The following is a 15,522-nucleotide window of genomic DNA, read 5'->3' as shown; positions in this document are numbered from 1 at the left end:
AAGCTAAAAATTTAGGGAAAAGTGTGGCCTGTATTCGTGCAGATGCAGTATATACTCTGCAAGCCACTATATGGTGCATGATGGAGGGTACCTTGTATCACCACTAATCAGTATCTTTTATGGTCCACTCACAAATAGAACGAGAGAGAAACAACTGCTTATATGCCTCTGATGTCTCTTCTCTTCATGGTCTTTATGCAAAATGTACATCTGTTGCAGTAGAATCTTTCTACAGTCCACTTCGAATGCTGGTTCTCTAAATTGTCTCAATGGCGTTTCATGAAAAGAATATCTTCTCTCCAGGGATTCCCGTTTGAGTTTACTGAGCACCTCCATAACGTGTATGGATTGAACCTTCTATTAACAAATCATGCAGCCAATCTCAGAATTGTTTCAACGTCTTCCTTTAATCCGACCTGGTGGGGATCCCAAACATTCTAGTAGTACTCAAAAATGAGTCGCATTTATCACACATGGTCTCCTTTACAGATGAATCAAACTTTCCTAAAATTCTCTCAATAAACTTTATATTGCTTTGCAACATTACATGAAGAAATTTAACAGACATGTTTCTGTCAAGCAGCACAATACTAATGCTATATTTGAATATTACGGGATTCTTTTTCCTAGACATCTCCATCAATTTACATTTTTCTACATTTATAGCAAGCTGCCATTCATCACAGCAACTACAAATTTTGTCTAAGTCATCTCGTATACTGCTATAGTCGCTCAGCGACAGTACTTTCTGTACAAATATGTCATTTTCTTGCGGGCCACTCAGTGAGCACTCTAGCTTGCAGCCAGCAGCACGACTCTTCAGCATTTCTGTGAACTGGGTCATGCTGCTCACTCTGTAAACATTCCTACACAAATCTCTAAATGTTCTTGTGTGTCTATGTGTTCTTATGAAATCAGCATTTTTGCATATCTTAATCTACTCGATTGATGTTCAGCGCACTTTCACCACTTGGGACACATCAACCATCTATACGTATTATGTTCATAGATTTTACATTTCACTATGTCTACCAATCTATGTTTGCAGTTTCTCTGACAAGGTACAACTGCTTTTAGATTGCAAAAACACTGTTATACTCTTACACTTAAAAGGCACAGTTTAGCACTCTTGTTCACACATACATAGTTTAACGGCCAAAGACTCCTCATTTTGTCCATATGAGACTATAAATGAAAGCAAAAGTGTTGTGGATTGGCAAGAGAGCCAACCCACTATGAGAGGAAGATGAAAGGCACGCGTTTTAGCTCACGCAGGCTGGCGTGAGGTCTGGAACAGGACAATGAAATGAGACTAACAAAAAACGTACGTAGCTGCTGGAATACTTAACTTTAATCCATAATTGGTGAACATCGCTCTTGACGGTACATGTTTTACAGCATCAATAGTAACTGGTAATGGCACCTTGCTAGGTCGTAGCAAATGACGTAGCTGAAGGCTATGCTAACTATTGTCTCGGCAAATGAGAGCGTAATTTGTCAGTGAACCATCGCTAGCAAAGTCGGCTGTACAACTGGGGCGAGTGCTAGGAAGTCTCTCTAGACCTGCCGTGCGGCGGCACTCGGTCTGCAATCACTGATAGTGGCGACACGTGGGTCCAACGTATACTAACGGACCGCTGCCAATTTAAAGGCTACCACCTAGCAAGTGTGGTGTCTGGCGGTGACACCACAAAAAGCAAGTCTAGAACATGAGAAACCACATCAGGCTGTGCTAAAACAATGCTACACTATGCATTTGGTAGTCCAAAGTCGATGCAATGAGAAACAAATGTCAATTACAAGAATTACACTCTTTGTTGCACTGTGACCCACCTATGCTCCAACTGTCATCATCCATTTAGCATGGTGGTACAGCAAACACAGTACGGCTCATCATCGAAGAGACTAAGCTGACTGATTTTGCTGATCATATACACATACCCTTAGGAGCGAGTTTCTACTTTTCATGGGATTTATAACCCACAGATCTTTGTCCACTTGCAATAGTTATGATCTTCACTGGTAAAAAGATTTCTTTTGTGAGGCTAAGCACTTTTTCGTTCTCAACTTGAGCTTCACAACTTAACTGAGGGTCTGTTGACTAGAATTATTGACTACAATTTGTCTTGTTGATAATCGAAGGATAAGTATGTTTTCAATGGAAGACAATCACCCAGAGGAATCATTATTGCATGAACTTGTTGGAATAGCTTCATCCATCTGGAGCTGCAGTCTCCAACAGTCTGACTGGTTATGATGCCTACAAGATGTCCCATCCAAAGATACCACTATGGGTGCATTCTGGTAATACTAAAAATTTGATTGGATGTGCTCTGTCATTGATAGTTATTCTCAAAACACAGATTTGTGTTGGCTGGCTGTATTCTCCATTTGCAGTCTTTAGCACAATGGCCTCTGAACTTTTAACATAATCTATTTCAGCTGGCAATGATATCTGATATCATAGAACATGACATCCTATAATCAACTAGTATCAGGAGAGAGTGATTGTTGATGAAGCCATCAGTGCAGTTCTTGGTAACTGCTGTCCATGGGGTATTTTCATCTATAGTTGGCCTATCCTCTTCTTGAATTAATAATGCTATTTTCCAAGGACTTTGTTTGACGATCACTGCTGCTACTTTCAGCTACTTGTGTTTGACATTAATATACACCACAGATCCTTGTATCTTTTAACTTCCTACTCGCTGCATTAGCAATGCTTGGTCCTGATGGTCTTCCACAACTGCCACTGGTACAACAATCTGAAGTCTGTTGACTGTCTCTCAGCACAGTCGTCTGGCACCTTGCCGTGATGTGCTAGTACTATTTGTTGAAGTCTCCTGTTGTGGTGGCAATCCTTCAAAAGAAATGCCTGATAGACATTCTCTGCTAAACCTTTCATTAGGTGTATAACTACATCCTCTTCCATTATATACAGGTTCACTGTGTGACACTGCCTGACAATACACTATATGTATAATCATGCTATATCCCAATGACGTTGGGCCCTGTTCTTCAATTTCCCTTTGACTATGAAAATTTGCAACTGGTTGTCACCAAATGTCTTGATTGCAGTCTGAAATTTGTCCCAGTATAAGCTCTTTCTCGTACTCAAACCAATGCTGCGCTGCACCATCCAAGCCAAAGTAGAAATCTCTTTAGCCATTTAGTCAGATCCTAAACCATGTCTCCAAAAAACGCTGTTGGTTGCCTGATGTGCATCTAACATATCAGTGCTTTCAAATCCTATGGTTTGTTGACACTTTGGAAAGTAAGGGACTGTACTCTCTGTCTGTGTTCCTGAGTGAAAACAACTGCTTTTGTGTAGCTTTGTTGGTGCCATAATAATGTCAGTGTGCAAAATATTGTCTGTACGTGCCAAACTATGTCATGTATAAACCAGAATGTAGTACCTGTTACAAGAGTAGGGTCATCAATAAGAACTAACACTTCACACTGAAAGCATCTTTATTAAGGGCACATGAAAGTGCAGACAGAACTGAGCTGCCTGCCTCAGCAGTGCATACTTCTGTTCACATATTGTAATAAATCTCATTCTGTTCACATATTGTAATAAATCTCAAATTTCACTAATAAGTTAGTCTCACAACCTTCCCTATACCACACATGTCAAGTGATATATACTGGTAAGAGGCAGAAATTGAATCAGTGACCCACACATCACCATGTGGAAGTTGTTACTGCTACACCACAAATGATGTACAGGGTGTGGCAATTTCACGGAGAAAGCTGTATGATGAACTTACTACAGTTAGTAAAACACAGGAAGTAACAATTATCTGATTTCTCTTCTTTATATACACAGAATATAAAGCAATCACATAATTTTGATTTCAGTAAAGTTTTAAAGCCCCATATTACTTCCATTTACTATATTTTCTTTTGGGAGAAAAGTACCAAAAACAAGAGAGACAATGACAACTCGTTCCAAGATAAATGAAAGAAAATAAGGGCCCAAACAAATGAATATTTTTAGTTTCTACAAAATCAGAAATAAATTAAAATCTTCATAATTAATTTCATCAGTTTTTGCCAATAGAATGTGTTTCAATCATATAAAACCATTGCTGTTTACAAAATACAGGACATAGTTTTGAAGTTCAAGGAAAAGGCTGTAGGATCTGTGAAAGGGAATCTTTTTGGACCCATTCTGTCATTAATCTATATCTCTGTTATAATTCATTCAATTTTGAGACAAACTTAAAACCCTTTCTCATGAGCAATGTCACATACACTTCTGAAAAACTCATCAAAATATGTACAGTGATTCTCAAATTCAATGACAGTGATTCTCAAGTTTAATGACAAAAAGTCTGAGATACAAGAACTGTTGTTTTGCAACTCATCTCCACACCTCAGTGACAAGTCAATCAGCAATTTTTTGATAAGAAAAAGCCTTACATTTTTTTGAATAATTGCACCATTTAGCACTGATAATCCCATCAAAATATAGTCTTCCATTTAGGAGAAGATAGTGGACTGATGTAGTATCAACATCAAACTAAACATGTAGATACATAGTAAACACTTCCTATGATGTATATTCTGACGTAGTATCAACGTCAAACTAAACATGTAGGTACATAGTAAACACTTACTATGTATTTGCATGTTTAAAAATGGTTCAAATGGCTCTACGCGCTATGGGACTTAACATCTGAGGTCATCAGTCCCCTAGACTTAGAACTACTTAAACCTAAGTAACCTAAGGACATCACACACATCCATGCCCGAGGCAGGATTCGAACCTGCAGCAGTGTGGTTCCTTCATATTTAGTAAACACTTACTATGTACCTGCATGTTTAGTTTAACACTGATACTACATCAGAATATTTTATGATCTGAAGATGGCAGTAACCAAAACTGGCAATACTGAAGCGTAAAAGTGCATGTGATCAAGATGGACCTGTAAAATAAAGTGCCAAAATATGATCACGGACTCATTTTCAGACTTTATGTCTTCAATTAAAGATAGTGGACATTGATGCATTCACATTTAAAGACATTTCATCTATTTTTGTAACAGATACCCAAAGCCTACTTTAAATTCTGTCAATCTTACGATCTTCATTATTATGTTAATGCAATTTACTCTACAGAGGTGGATTTGAAATTGTGTGTGTGTGTGTGTGTGCGCGCGGGGGGGGGGGGGGGGGGGGGGGGGCACATGCACACTACATCACCCCTGATTAAAATGGTGCCAGTCATCATTGTCATAGATGTCATCGTCATCATCATATAATGTACAATTTACACACATATTATTTACATAACTGATCACATCTGCTGTAGTGTCCAAGAAGTACGAAAGTCCGAGAGGTTTCCAGGGTATGAATTTTGAAAGCACTCTTCAACAACTGTCTGACAGTCCATCACGGAAAGCCACAGGTGCACTCCACAGTGGTAATCTGTCCCCATTTGTATAATAAGTCCCCACATTTCCCATGATTAGTATGGATCCTGATAAAGTGTACTCCATGTCCTACGGGACAGATCAAGTTCATCTACATCTACATTTATACTCCGCAAGCCACCCAACGGTGTGTGGCGGAGGGCACTTTACGTGCCACTGTCATTACCTCCCTTTCCTGTTCCAGTGGCGTATGGTTCGCGGGAAGAACAACTGTCTGAAAGCCTCCGTGCACGCTCTAATCTCTCTAATTTTACATTCGTGATCTCCTCGGGAGGTATAAGTAGGGGGAAGCAATATATTCGATACCTCATCCAGAAACGCACCCTCTCGAAACCTGGCGAGCAATCTACACCACGATGCAGAGTGCCTCTCTTGCAGAGTCTGCCACTTGAGTTTATTAAACATCTCCATAACGCTATCACGGTTACCAAATAACCCTGTGACGAAACGCGCCGCTCTTCTTTGGATCTTCTCTATCTCCTCCGTCAAACCGATCTGTTACGGATCCCACACTGATGAGCAATACTCAAGTATAGGTCGAACGATTGTTTTGTATGCCACCTCCTTTGTTGATGGACTACATTTTCTAAGCACTCTCCCAATGAATCTCAACCTGGTACCCGCCTTACCAACAATTAATTTTATGTGATCGTTCCACTTCTAATCGTTCTGTATGTATATTCCCAGATATTTTACACAAGTAACTGCTACTAGAGTTTGTTCCGCTATCATATAATCATACAATAAAGGATCCTTCTTTCTATGTATTCGCAACACATTACATTTGTCTATGTTAAGGGACAGTTGCCACTCCCTGCACCAAGTGCCTATCCGCTGCAGATCTTCCTGCATTTCGCTACAATTTTCTAATTCTGCAACTTCTCTGTATACTACAGCATCATCCGCGAAAAGCTGCATGGAACTTCCGACACTATCTACTAGGTCATTTATATATATTGTGAAAAGCAATGGTCCCATAACACTCCCCTGTGGCACCCCAGAGGTTACTTTAATGTCTGTAGACGTCTCTCCATTGATAACAACATGCTGTGTTCTGTTTGCTAAAAACTCTTCAATCCAGCCACAAAGCGGTCTGATATTCCGTAGGCTCTTACTTTGTTTATCAGGCGACAGTGCGGAACTGTATCGAACGCCTTCCGGAAGTCAAGAAAAATAGCATCTACTTGGGAGCCTGTATCTAATATTTTCTGGGTCTCATGAACAAATAAAGCGAGTTGGGTCTCACACGATCGCTGTTTCCAGAATCCATGTTGATTACTACATAGTAGATTCTGGGTTTCCAAAAACGACATGATACTCAAGCAAAAAACATGTTCTAAAATTCTACAACAGATCGACGTCAGAGATATAGGTCTATAGTTTTGCGCATCTGCTCAACGACCCTTCTTGAAGACCGGGACTACCTGTGCTCTTTTCCAATCATTTGGAACCCTCCGTTCCTCTAGAGACTTGCGGTACACGGCTGTTAGAAGGTGGGCAAGTTCTTTCGCGTACTCTGTGTAGAATCGAAATGGTATCCCGTCAGGTCCAGTGGACTTTCCTCTATTGAGTGATTCCAGTTGCTTTTCTATTTCTTGGACACTTATTTCGATGTCAGCCATTTTTTCGTTCGTGCGAGGATTTAGAGAAGGAACTGCAGTGCGGTCTTCCTCTGTGAAACAGCTTTGGAAAAAGGTGTTTAGTATTTCAGCTTTACGCGTGTCATCCTCTGTTTCAAAGCCATCATCATCCCGGAGTGTCTGGATATGCTGTTTCGAGCCACTTACTGATTTAACGTAAGACCAGAACTTCCTAGGATTTTCTGTCAAGTCGGTACATAGAATTTTACTTTCGAATTCACTGAATGCTTCACGCATAGCCCTCCTTATGCTAACTTTGACATCGTTTAGCTTCTGTTTGTCTAAGAGGTTTTGGCTGCGTTTAAACTTAGAGCGAAGCTCTCTTTGCTTTCGCAGTAGTTTCCTAACTTTGTTGTTGTACGATGGTGGGTTTTTCCCGTCCCTCACAGTTTTACTCGGCACGTACCTGTCTAAAACGCATTTTACGATTGCCTTGAACTTTTTCCATAAACACTCAACATTGTCAGTGTCGGAACAGAAATTTTCGTTTTGATCTGTTAGGTAATCTGAAATCTGCCTTCTATTACTCTTGCTAAACAGATAAACCTTCCTCCCTTTTTTTATATTCCTACTAACTTCCATATTCAGGGATGCTGCCACGGCCTTATGATCACTGATTCCCTGTTCTGTACATACAGAGTCGAAAAGTTCGGGTCTGTTTGTTATCAGTAGGTCCAAGATGTTATCTCCACAAGTCGGTTCTCTGTTTAATTGCTCGAGGTAATTTTCAGATAGTGCACTCAGTATAATGTCACTCGATGCTCTGTCCCTACCACCCGTCCTAAACATCTGAGTGTCCCAGTCTATATCTGGTAAATTGAAATCTCCACCTAAGACTATAACATGCTGAGAAAATTTATGTGAAATGTATTCCAAATTTTCTCTCAGTTGTTCTGCCACTAATGCTGCTGAGTCGGGAGGTCGGTAAAAGGAGCCAATTATTAACCTAGCTCGGTTGTTGAGTGTAACCTCCACCCATAATAATTCACAGGAACTATCCACTTCTACTTCACTACAGGATAAACTACTACTAACAGCGACGAACACTCCACCACCGGTTGCATGCAATCTATCCTTTCTAAACACCGTCTGTACCTTTGTAAAAATTTCGGCAGAATTTATCTCTGGCTTAAGCCAGCTTTCTGTACCTATAACGATTTCAGCTTCGGTGCTTTCTATCAGCGCTTGAAGTTCTGGTACTTTACCAACGCAGCTTCGACAGTTGACAATTACAATACCGATTGCTGCTTGGTCCCCGCATGTCCTGACTTTGCCCCGCACCCGTTGAGGCTGTTGCCCTTTCTGTACTTGCCCAAGGCCATCTAACCTAAAAAACCGCCCAGCCCACGCCACACAACCCCTGCTACCCGTGTAGCCGCTTGTTGCATGTAGTGGACTCCTGACCTATCCAGCGGAACCCGAAACCCCACCACCCTATGGCGCAACTCGAGGAATCTGCAGCCCACACGGTCGCAGAACTGTCTCAGCCTCTGATTCAGACCCTCCACTCGGCTCTGTACCAAAGGTCGGCAGTCAGTCCTGTCGACGATGCTGCAGATGGTGAGCTCTGCTTTCATCCCGCTAGCGAGACTGGCAGTCTTCACCAAATCACATAGCCGCCGGAAGCCAGAGAGGATTTCCTCCGATCCATAGCAACACACATCATTGGTGCCGACATGAGCGACTACCTGCAGATGGGTGCACCCTGTACCCTTCATGGCATCCGGAAGGACCCTTTCCACATCGGGAATGACTCCCCCCGGTATGCACACGGAGTGCACATTGGTTTTCTTCCCCTCTCTTGCTGCCATTTCCCTAAGGGGCCCCATTACGCGCCTGACGTTGGAGCTCCCAACTACCAGTAAGCCCACCCTCTGCGACCGCCCAGATCTTGCAGACTGAGGGACAACCTCCTTGGTTTGCTGTTAACTTGAAGAAAACTATGAAGCTGTGAAGCAGTGTTGTTATTCCACTCTTCAGTCCAAGCTTCACAGAGATTGAAGCTGTGGTCCACCATGTTCCTAGCTGTTGTGAGTGGCTGATGTCTGGAGTGGTATCTGTTGGTTAAGATAGTAGGTATGTCCTCATGAATTGGTAGCAGCTGGTTGTTGCAGATTTTTTTATATTCCCTCCTGAGGATAGTCTTTCATATCCAATTAGGTGGTTGAATGTGACTCAGAACAGGTAACCAGAATACTGGAATGGGCAGGTATGCTGTAGAAACGCTAGTATAAACTTTTATGCAAGTATTCCTTGTGGCTTAGCTGGGCGAGGAGAGTGGGGTCTCTTGTTTCCACTCTTCAACTTCTTGTCAGGCAATATATATTGTGCACAGAGTACAAGCTGAGCCTTTCATGACCAATGTTTTCAAATTCCAGGGAGGTAGCCAAAAGAACGAAAGTGTAAAGAAGGCCTTAAAATACTACATGTACAACCAAAGAAGAGAATTAGATCCTTTTATAATGTAAAACTAAAATCTGAATGATACTGCACAGATATACTTACCACTAAAGCATAATTTTTAGTTATGATTTCGGCAGATTCAGCTTGTACTCTAAGCAGCAAAATATTGGTTGTCCTTTGCAATTCTTTCAGATTAGCTAATTCGTCAGCTTGTGAGTGAAAAAGCTCCTCCAAAACTGAATACTGTTTACAGTCTTCTCGCCATCTGCAAAACTTTCAGCTGTCTTACAATAAAAACAATAATCATAAATTTGAAAACAATTGTATTAACAATCGACAGTGTAAACCAAAGTTAGTGCAGTTGACTGTTTAGAAAAAAAGTATGGATAAACCAAACACAGTGTGAGAATAAGATCCAGGAAATTCAAAAGGTGGACAATAAAAGATACACAGTTTTTCTTTATGTTCTTACTTATTGCACAAAACTTCTTTTCTATGGTAAGTGTCTTTTCTAATAAAAGAAGAGTCACACATTTATTTTCATAATAAAATATAAGTATTCACACACACACACACACACACACACACACACACACACACACACACACCAATGAATCTAATCTAAGCAGCTGCTAAAATGAATTGTTCACATTTTGATACAAATCATGCAAATGATGAATATAATATGAAATTAATATACTTACTAGATTATTCACAACTAGATTCTAAGCAACACATTTCCAGAGGCAGATGTGGAATCTGACCACAATTTATTGTAGATTGAAACTGAAGAAATTGAAGAAAGGTAGGACATTGAAGTGATGGGACATGATAAGGTTGTTGAGAGTTTCAGACAGAGCGTTAAGCAATAATTAACTGAAACAGGTGATAGGAACACAATAGAAGACGAAAGGGTACCTTTGACAGATGAAATAGTGAAGGCAGCAGAGGTTCAAATAGGTAAAAAGATAAGGTATAGTGATAATTTTTACTTTATCGACCATCTGACTACAACTGAATGAAACACAACTTTCATGCCAAATGTGTATCGCCTTTATTTTCTGCAAGGCATTTAGAAGAGGAGGAACAAAACCAAAAATGCAACAGGAGCATAATATGTAAAAAATCATCCATGCATCCTGCAACTGAAGATGCTTTGCAGAAAATAAAGGCAAAATGCATATGGCACGAAAATTGTGTTTCATTGAGTTGTAGTCAGATGGTCCATAAAGCAAAAATTATCAGTATACTGTAATATTACACGCAACTGAGGAAGACAGGACTACAATGGTTGAAAAAAGATAAGTCCTTGGATAACACAGGTGATACTGAAGTTAATTGATGAAAGGAAAAAATATAAAACTGCAGCAATAAAAATGTCTAAAAAATGAGACTGACAGTAAGTACAAAATGGTTAAGCGTGAATGGCTAATGGACAAATGTAAGAATATAGAATCATATATAACTAGGGGAAAATTAAAGGGACATTTGGAGGATGGAGAAGCAGCTGTGGGAACATAAAGAGCTCAGATAGAAAACCTGTACTAAGCAAAGAAGGGGAAGTTGGAAGTAGGATATAGAGGGACTATACATGGGAAACTAACTTGAGAGCAATAGAACAGAAAGGGAACAGAACATAAATTAAGACGAGATAGAAGATACGATACTACAAGAAAAATTGGACAAAGCACTGAAAGACCTAAGTTGAAAAAGGTCCTCACAGGGTAGACCCCATTCCCTCAGAACTGCTGATATCCTTGAGAGAGCAACACATAACAAAACTATTCCACCTGCTGTGCAACATGCACAAGACAGGCAAAACACCCTCAGACTTGAAGAAGAATTCCAGTTCTAAAGAAAGTAGGTGGTGACACATGTAAATATTACTGAACTATCAGTGTAATAAGTCATGGTTGCAAAATACTAACAGGAATTACTTACAGAAACTTACAGAAGCTGAGCTCAGGGAAGATCAGTTTGGATTCTGGTGAAATGTCGGAACACGCGAGGCAATACTCACCCTGTGACTTATCTTAAGAGATAGGTTAACGAAAGGCAAATCTATGTTTATAGCTTTTGTTGAGTTGGGGAAAGCTTTGACAATGTCAACTGAAATACACTCTCTCAAATTCTGAAGATAGCCAGTGCAAAATATAGGGAGCAAAAGATTATATACAACTTATACACGAACCAGTCGGCCATTTTAATAGTATAAGGGTGTGAAAGGACAGCAATGCTTTGAGAAGGGAATGAGAGAGGGTTACAGCCTATCCCCAATGTTATTCAAACTGAACACTGAGCAAGCAGTTAAGGAAACCAAAGAAAAATTTGGAGAAGGTAATGAGGTTCAGGGAGGAGAAATAAAAACTTTTGATGTCCTCCAATGACATATTAATTCTGTAAGAGACAGCAAAAGACGAGGAAGAGCAGCTGAACAGAATGGACAGTGTCTAGAAAGGAGGGCATAAGATGAACACTAACAACAGCAAAACAAGGATAATGGAATGTAGTTGAATTAAATCGGGTGATGCCAAGAGACTATAAGTAGTAGAGAAGTTTTCCTGTTTTGGCAGTGAAATAACTGATGATGCTTGAAGTAGAGACGATATAAAATATGGACTGGCAATGGCAAGGAAAGCCTTTCTGATGAAGAGAAATTTGTTAACATTGGACATTGATTTAAGTGTTAGGAAATCTTTTCTGAAGGTATTTGTCTGGAGGGCGGCCTTGTATGGAAGTGGCATATGGACAATAAGCAATTTAGTCTTGAAGAGAATAGAAACTTTTGGGTCATTCTACAAACCGCCTAATTTCTAAACATTTTCCTGCTCAACGATCAGGGAATATTTGCATGTCACCAGTGAACATTAGTACAGTTTAATGTTCGATGAAGCAATACTGGCTGAGATATAGTCACTTGTTTGACTGCATACATGACTTTGCACAGAGTGAGTGTGAATTTGAGTTGTTTCATCGCAGGCTATATTTTGTTGAAGGACATGAAATTTGGTCACCTTGTACAACTTTATGTATTCTCATTAAGAAAAATAATGAAAAGAATTTTACAAGCCGTATGTGGCCATAAAAGTATAGGCCAAATCACCTGGTGGGAAGGGGGAGGTGGGGCAGATGAAATCGACATCCAAAAAGATTTTAAAGTTTGTTTCTTATATCTCAGGGACTACAGGTACGATAAACAAGAAACTTAGCATATTGTAACATAACAACAGAAGATTCTCAAATACAAAGTTTCATTTATGTACCACTTTTCAATACTGACTAAATTAAGTGCAAAGTTGAAAATTTTGTCCAATGTAAAAAATGTGGCATTTTCAACTTGACTCTGCAGGAAACTATGTTCTATAAAACTATTTAAACTGGGCTCATCAGAAAGACAATGGTTTTATCCGTGAACAAAAGTGTATTTGGTTATCCAATGTCAGCTAACAATGCTAGATACTTTGAATCAAACTAATATCTTGTAGAGTGAACCCATGTTGAACATGAAACTTAATATGCAATAGCTTGGTAGCATAAGGACGTGGAATACAAAATTTCATTCACCTACTGTTTTCCAATAGTCTACAAATTTTCTGATAAGCTGACAGTTTCTATCGAAAGGTGAAAATGGGGTATATTTGACACTTCATTTACAAATACACTACTGGCCATTAAAATTGCTACACCAAGAAGAAATGCAGATGATAAATGGGTATTCATTGGGATGGGTGCATAGATCCTGAGAAACCAGTACCCACAACAACCACCTCTGGAAGTAATAACGGCCTTGATACGCCTGGGCATTGAGTCAAACAGAGCTTGGATGGCGTGTACAGGTACAGCTGCCGCCCATGCAGCTTCAACGCGATACCACAGTTCATCATGAGTAGTGACTGGCGTATTGTGATGAGCCAGTTGCTCGGCCACCATTGACCAGACGTTTTCAGTTGGTGAGAGACCTGCAGAATGTGCTGACCAGGGCAGCAATCGAACATTTTCTGTATCCAAAAAGGCCTGTACAGGACCTGCAACATGCAGTCATGCATCATCCTGCTGAAATGTAGGATTTCGCAGGGATCGAATGAAGGGTAGAGCCACGGGTCGTAACACATCTGAAAAGTAACTTCCACTGTTCAAAGTGCCGTCAATGCGAACAAGAGGTGACCGAGACGTGTAACCAATGGCACCCCATACCATCCTGCCAGGTGAAGCGCCAGTATGGCGATGACGAATACACGCTTCCAATGTGCGTTCACCACGATGTCACCAAACACGGATGCGACCATCATGATACTGTAAACAGAACCTGGATTCATCTGAAAAAATGACGTTTTGCCATTCGTGCACCTAGGTTCGTCGTTGAGTACACCATTGCAGGCGCTCCTGTCTGTGATGCAGCGTCAAGGGTAATTGCACCCATGGTCTCCGAGCTGATAGTCCATGCTGCTGCAAACATCGTCAAACTGTTCGTGCAGATGGTTGTTGTCTTGGAAACGTCCCCATCTGTTGACTCAAGGATCGAGACATAGCTGCACGATCCGTTACAGCCATGCAGATAAGATGCCTGTCATCTCGACTGCTAGTGATATGAGGCCATTGGGATCCAGCACGGCGTTCCGTATTACTCCCCTGAACACACCGATTCCATATTCTGCTAACAGTCATTGGATCTCGACCAACGCGAGCAGCAATGTCGCGATAGGATAAACCGCAATCGCAATAGGCTACAATCCGACCTACAATCCGACCTTTATCACGAGCAGCAATGTCGCGATACGATAAACTGCAATCGCAATAGGCTACAATCCGACCTTTATCAGAGTCGGAAACGTGATGGTACGCATTTCTCCTCCTTACACGAGGCATCACAACAACGTTTCACCAGGCAAAGCCGGTCAACTGCTGTTTGTGTATGAGAAATCGGTTGGAAACTTTCCTCATGTCAGCCTGTTGTAGACGTCGGCACCGGCGCCAACCTTGTGTGAATGCTCTGAAAAGCTAATCATTTACATATCACAGCATCTTCTTCCTTTCGGTTAAATTTCGCGTCTGTAGCACGTCATCTTCATGGTGTAGCAATTTTAATGGCCAGTAGTGTACTATTTTCTATTAAAGCTTCAAAACAAGTCTCATTTGAAACAATACATTTTAAGACCCTAAGAACAGTGGATTTAACACATGGGATAACAATTCTATATAAATTGAAACAAACTAGCAGGAAAAATCGCACAATGAATACAGTTTCAAATTTGGATTTTTATATTTTGTTGATTACAGGAATGATTAACATGAAACTTTGGACAACAATTTAGCAATCTCAGGTTTTCCAATACAAAATATCATTCATATACTGTGTTATATCTCCCACAGGGAGATGCTTGATAAGAAATAACAACACACAGGTAAACATGGACAAGGGTTTATTATGAGCACAGTACAGAGATTTAATAACAAAGGAAAACTCTTCTCAATAAAAACTAATACAACTTCTCAGACACTAACAGGCATACGTCTGGAATACACAGTGAATAAACGTAGTGGAGGTGAAGACTATGCCACTGATAGTCCCTAATGACAGAGGTTGAGCATTCGACGTAGCTGGCTGACAGGTAGATCTCAAGATACTGCTAGAAAGTTGTAGTTCAATTGCAATGGGTTCCAACCTGGCTCTGAATTATGGTCTGCTAAGTGTCTGTGCATGACCTGGCCTGGAGCTCTGCTGGAGCGAACCGCCAGCATGTTGGCTTTCGCCACCCTATACAGCCAGGGCGTGGAAGAATTCATGCCGATCCAGTTCCATACAACTGACACGGCTAAGGAAATAGGTCTCTCGCATGGAACACATCTGGTGGTGCTTGTCCTACAGTCTGTCGTCCTTGTTCTGATCGAAATGGTCTGTGGAGGCAACACCTTGTACATATGCAAACCCATGATGCATAAGTGTCTGAGGGGTTGCTGATCCCTTTAGGCAAATGGCGGTTGCGTGGCATACTGCAATCCAACTTGATTTTTGTAAAAATTGTAAAAAAAGTTCATATTCA

The 15,522-nt window shown here is 40.7% G+C and overlaps 1 protein-coding gene across 1 annotated transcript in view; it reads right to left on the bottom strand.

The window, feature by feature from the left end:
* LOC124555451 (coiled-coil domain-containing protein 77-like) overlaps window positions 1-15,522 on the bottom strand; it is a 197,905-nt gene that overhangs the window by 93,016 nt on the left and 89,367 nt on the right. The window contains exon 4 of the mRNA XM_047129370.1: window positions 9,584-9,746. Within this exon, the coding sequence (XP_046985326.1) occupies window positions 9,584-9,746 (163 nt within the window). The remainder of the gene's footprint in view (window positions 1-9,583; window positions 9,747-15,522) is intronic.

Source organism: Schistocerca americana, chromosome X, assembly GCF_021461395.2.
Source record: "Schistocerca americana isolate TAMUIC-IGC-003095 chromosome X, iqSchAmer2.1, whole genome shotgun sequence".
NCBI lineage: Eukaryota > Metazoa > Arthropoda > Insecta > Orthoptera > Acrididae > Schistocerca > Schistocerca americana.
The sequence above is the reverse complement of the archived record's forward strand: the minus strand, read 5'-3'. Positions and strand labels throughout refer to the sequence as shown.